The sequence below is a fragment of the Mytilus californianus genome, unplaced genomic scaffold (assembly GCF_021869535.1).
Source record: "Mytilus californianus isolate M0D057914Y unplaced genomic scaffold, xbMytCali1.0.p SCAF_3, whole genome shotgun sequence".
Lineage (NCBI taxonomy): Eukaryota > Metazoa > Mollusca > Bivalvia > Mytilida > Mytilidae > Mytilus > Mytilus californianus.
In genome coordinates this window covers 118,929,790-118,936,003 of record NW_026262679.1, presented here as the reverse complement: position 1 = coordinate 118,936,003, position 6,214 = coordinate 118,929,790, and the positions used below count along the sequence as shown (strand labels likewise).

The 6,214-nt window shown below is 32.1% G+C and overlaps 1 protein-coding gene across 1 annotated transcript; it reads right to left on the bottom strand.

Moving 5' to 3' along the window:
- Nucleotides 1–4,243: 4,243 nt before the first annotated feature.
- Nucleotides 4,244–5,755, bottom strand: LOC127733618 (keratin-associated protein 19-2-like). The gene is made up of 2 exons (XM_052242938.1): nt 5,127–5,755; nt 4,244–4,300 (listed from the first exon to the last, which is right to left on the bottom strand). Exons 1-2 carry the CDS (start codon nt 5,746–5,748, stop codon nt 4,281–4,283), a joined length of 642 nt encoding a protein of 213 aa, XP_052098898.1. The 5' UTR covers nt 5,749–5,755; the 3' UTR covers nt 4,244–4,280.
- Between the last annotated feature and the right edge of the window lie 459 nt (nt 5,756–6,214).

Below are 6,214 nucleotides of genomic sequence, written 5' to 3'. Positions count from 1 at the left end.
TTCAGGCGTCCGAAGCGATAAAAGTTCTAACATGTGGTATTAAAGCATTATTTCTGATGTAGGATTTTTGAAGATGTCATGAATTTCTATTATGGATTTACGTGATAATTGGACATTCGCTAACTGGTACTATTCATTTGATGACTGAAATATCAATAATATTTGAAATCCAAACTACCCGTACATGTTAATTATATATGAATATACAAGAAGCATAACAGCCTTACAATTTCTTTTTTGGAATTTGTTCGTTCTGAAACGCAAGATGATTCCGCTCATCAAGATTACCTGATTGCAATCCAGTTTCAGTAGAGTTTTGCAAAAATAACCCTAAAAATCTTGAGGCCAAGCATGATGATATGTTTCATATCGTTCTAAAGTTCGTATAGTGCATATTAAAGGATTTCCGACGAGTTCGTTATTAGGAAGTCATGGATTCGAAAATACCATTGAATTAACAATCCATGAATGCAGTGTATTTTAATGGAAAATTCGCTTTTTAACGTTTTCTAACTTACTTAAATAAGCTTTGAAAAGTTGTCACGCAGTAGTTGCATACATATTTCTAATATATTGATCGGCTTAGTATAGTCATATCGAACAACTAACAGTACAATAATTTGCAACGAACGGTAGTTAACAAACACACTATAAAGAGAACGAACGGCAATCAGTACGGTACCATGACCTTAATTAAAACAGATCAGTCATATTATTTCACAGAATGGATATACTTTTAAATTATTTTTATAATGTCTTAGAAAAGGAATAACAAAACTGCTTTGAAGGGTTTTAATGAGCAAACCCCGTACCGTATAGTCAGCTGTGAAAGGGTTGACAAAATATGAAACAATTCAAAAGAGAGACCTAACCGCCTTATTAATGCTAAAACAAATAACGAATAACAAATATGACAGACAGCTACCAACGACAACAACTGAACTACAGGCCACTGACCTGGGTAAGGCTTGTGAAGAATATGGTGAGGATGTATGTGATCGCTCATAATTTCCCAAACAATGAACAGAAATATAACATTACGATATAAAAAAAAACTGTAAAAATCAGTTGGAAAATGTTTGACAGGACAAATCGACACGAATTGCTAAAAAAAACTGATAAAAAATCAAAAGACACGAAATATTGATATGAGAGTACTCGTAGTCCTTGAAAACAATTTCACAGCCAATTTCAGCTTATAACTGTATCGTGTTTGCCCATACCAAAATATCAATCCTTTCACATCCAACGTATTTAGTGTAAAGACTTCATCAACAGACTGTGAACAGCATGACATTGTGCAATGCTTATAAATACGTATCGAGATGATGTTGGACTGTTAATGTTCATTCCTGTATAGCAACACATATTCAGTTATTTATTTATTTATCAACCTAAAATAAATGTTTTTATGATAGTAATGATAAAGACAATTTAAAACAAATCTCATTACAGTACTAAATTGATAACCTGTACAAGAAAAAAATCAAAAAAGTTTAAAAGGCAAAATAAAACAGGAAGTTGAGGGGCACTGAGGACTCAAAATTCCAAAAGGTTTTGCCAAAAGAAAGTGTATTCAGAGTCAATAAGTTTACATAGATGTATCTAACCAATTGATAAGCCCTATAAATAGTTTCGCCATAAAAATAAGAATATTATATCCCGTTTCTTATAAGTTTTCTTAGACTTAATAATTCGTATTTTTATAATTTGCTATTTGGCACGTCTATCAACATAGCTAATTATACTTTAACATACACAAAACGGTCACATTATATATCAACTAATTAAATCTCCAGTAAAAAAAGCACTATTTACAGAAACGTTGCATTTGACGTCTAAAAAAGTCTACTTTTGAAAATGAAAAGTATTATCATATGTCACAGACATCCATTTGTTTTTTTTTTTCAAATGGAAAAAAGTGAAACAAAGCATGGGTGCAGTTAAGGTATCCCTCATTACAGAATCTTTGATATTTTGGAAGTCGATTCAAATCCATATTTCTATGATTCAGTATGGATTCAAAATTAAATTTGTAAAACTTCTACAAAATAAACACAAAAAAGAAACTTTTGTCTGTTTTTTAAATAAATGTAGGGGGAAAAACTGTCAACATAGGTGCAGTTTGGGTACCCTCACGTTATCTGTAATATTGAAGCTAATAACTTTTCTTGATATTTGGATACTTCAGATGAATGCTGTCATAGATTTGTAATAACTATCTGCATCATTTCAGCTATATTAATGTCAAATACCTGTACTGTGGAGAAAGTATAATTTCTTGAGAACGACACTTGTTAAAGGCAAGTCATGGGTCAGATATGTACGTACTGACAAGTCCTCTATTTGCAGAAAATCTGCATAGATTTGGAAACTAGAAAAATCCTCCATAGATTAGATAACTAGACCATTCGAAATAGATTTGGAATAAACAAAATCTGCCATAGATTTGAGACGGCATGACGTCATATTTTCCGTATATTTGGAATCTGCCATAGATCTGGAACCCGCCATGGATGTGAGTCCTACATATATTTTGGACTTATACATAGATATCGACATTGAGGGTCAGTAGAGGATATAATTCTAACTAAAAAGGATGACTGCTTCTTGTAACAGTATTATACATTTGACTTTTCTACCCTTTACAAAAGTATTCCCCATTTAAAACTAAAAGAAAAATTGAAAGAATTGGTCCTGCTTTGTTTCATAAAAAAGAATGGACAACGTATATACAAGTATCTTATCGTAGGGAGGAATACATCGTAATTTGTAAAAAGTCACTCTGATTTCAACAAAACATTCTCTGAAACTGACATTATCAAGATGCTTAATTTCTTGATTGACAACATATTTGTTACGTTATGGGGACGTGTTTTTCAACAAACATTCCCATAAGAACTAACTGTGCTCCTTTTCTTGCTGACTTATTCTATTATTCATATTAGGCTGACTTCATACAGGAGCTTCTTAGGAAGAATGAAAAGAAGCTAGCATTATCCTTTGACTTCATTTTCCATCATATAGATGATGTCCTCTCACTACATAATTCAACGAATGGTGACTATGTTGAGCGCATCTATCCAATCGATCGAACTGGAAATAAAGGTTACAACAGATACAGTTAAGAGTGCCTTACATCTGGACTTAATAAACCAAATTTACAATAAGGGTCGGTTGAGAACAAACTTTACGACAAAAGAGATGATTTCAGCTTACCAATTTTGAACTCTCCATTTCTATTTAGCAACATTCCAGCAGCACCTGCATATGAAGTATCTATCTCTAAGTTGATACAATATTTCAGGGCTTGCAATTCCTATCATAATTTCATTGATACAATGTTGCTGCTCACAATGAAGCTTTTAAACAAAAACGTTCCAAGTGGAAAAGTTGAAATCATCCCTTTGAAAATTTTACAGACGCCATCACGATGGTTGACCGTTATGGAATATATGTTTCACAGATGACGACGGACTGTTACAATTGTTGATACCACAATTCCGTCCTCTTTTCACTGAATGTGACCTACCGAGGCAGACTTATCACCGGGTTTGTACTTATATGAGCAACACGACGGTTGCCACATGTAGAGCAGAATCTGCTTACCTTTCCGGATCATCCCCAATTTTTGGTGGTGTTCGTGTTCCTCAGTCTTTAGTTTTCTATGTTGTATTTTGTATACTGTTGTTTGTCTTTTGGTCTTTTTCGTTTATTGCAATGACGTTGTCAGTTTATTTTCAACTTATGAGTTTAAATGTCTCTTTGCTATCTTTCGCCTATCTTTTAATGTTTCCTATTGTGAGTTTTTCATAATTTTGTAGCACTATTCCAGAATAAGCTGCAGTTTATATTTCTCACAGATTATACAATATCTCAGAGCTCCCATTCATATTATAATACCTAATTAGATTTGAAATTGTTATTTGCAGCACAATTGTCTTCACTCGCCAAGCCGTAATTGCTTAAATTTCCTGATCACATAAGTTAATATTGTATTTATAAATTGGCTCCTGGATCTTTTGTTTACCTTGGATGCTTTTGAAAGCTATAGTTTATATTTTCAATTTTTTCTTGTAGTTTCGACTGTTTTTATTTTGCCTAAGATTTTCCATGGTCTCTTTGTATTATGTTACAACTAAATTGCTAATAATATCAAAAGGTAAATAAGACAAAACAACGGTATTATTTGATATTTAGTTTAATTAGTATAAATCATTAGAATACATATAACAAATGTGTATAAAACCATCAACTACTCCTCAATGACTCATGGAATTCTAATATGTTCCTTTTTTTCCTGCAAAAAAAAAAAACAAAGTTTAATTATACAATTTGTTTCATCATTTTATTCATTAATTTACGGTTGTGATTTGATCTCATATTGTTTAGAAAGTACTTGATGTGCATACATATCTTTTCTCATTCTTCTGTACATTCGTATCTTTATGTTCATTCTGCAGTTTTTTTTTAAATCTCAATTCTTACTTCTTATTTGTTATTTTTTTTAACATTTCCCTTATTTTAAGAAAAACAAATTAAAACAAGCAGATATCATAACAGCTATAATAAGACCTATATAATTGCATAAGAGAAACACACAAAAATCCAATCCTTTTTATATCATGTTCATTTAGTATTTATATAGCTGATCACTTTAAACCATTTCTTTTTTTAATATCATTGTGATGTAATTTGTAATATCATAAATTTGATATTGAACAAAGAATACTATTTGCATACGGTTTGTTACTAAAAACATATGATAATAAATATAAGTCAAAGCCTCACCCAAAATCTATATCAATCAATTCAATATTTTTGAAAACGAAGAATTTAAAATTTAATATACTTTGTAGATGTGCTCTGTTAATTATTGTTACGTCTTTTCAATGCTAGGTGTTTTATTGTACAGTTGATGTTCTGATTATTTGACACCCAACCCCCATGATGTGACTATTTGCCCCCTCAAACAGGTGGCAGATATTTAAGAGAAATTTCTGTGCAAAAAAAAAAATTCCATGCCGGAAACTATCTTTTGTTAGTGATCAATTTATTTAATTTTTTCAAACTGTCACATTTAAATATGAAGTAATTTTTCCATTTAATGATTTCAGATAGCTTACCTCCAAATTTACCGAAACCACCAACACCATTGTACCCGTATCTTCCGTTTCTAAAACCACCTATACCACCAATACCATGTGATCCATAACCATTTAGACCACCAATACCATATGATCCATAACCATTGATGCCACCGATACCATATGATCTATAACCATTTATACCATCAATACCATATGCTCCAGAACCAATTAAGTTGGTAAACCCTCCGTATCCACCAAGTCTTCGACCGAATCCATATCCCTTAAATGGCATAACTCCATTACCATGAACAGCGTAATTTCCATAACCACTTAATACATTCAAACCCCCTCCGTTCATGAACCCGTATCCAGGAAATCCACCTTGGGTACCATAGCTGTTGTACCCGACATGACTGCCATAGTGTAACGGTGAACCTAAACCATAAAAGTTATTTGCATAGCCACCGTGTCCATATCCAGATATGAAATTCAACGGATATCTAGAACCGCTATTTCCTTGATATCCGTTACCACCAAAAAAGGGTCCTAACGGATTCCCATATGTTTTCAGGTTATACTTCGGACTGTATCCTTTTTTACCAGCCTCTGCTGCTACTAGTCCGACGAGCAACAAACACAGAAAAGCTTTAAGTGTCATGGTTGGTTGGTTCTACAAGTATAATCTTTAACTAATCAATAAACTTAACCATTGTCTTATACTGTATTGTCTTTCAAGAACTCCAAAAATTTAGGCAAAACAATACTCTAAAAAAGCAACATACATATACAAAACTACAAAATACTGAAAGCATTAAAAAGGGGAAAGATGAACATGTTGCTAATTCAAACGTCATTCTTTCGATTTTAAACGTTGTTTTCTTTTCCTTTTTTTTTTTTAATTTCAATGTAACTTTTACCGTAGCCATATCAATGATATAAAGCATACCAAATATGCGTTTATAGTGATTTAAGATACGCAAATGAATGCTACAACTTACCGTGGTATGATGGCTTTCTCAGAGTGCTGATTTATTAATTGTGTCCTATATATACCATAATCATTGACCAAACATTTCATTATAATCCGTTATAAAACAGACATTTTACAATTATTAACATTTGTG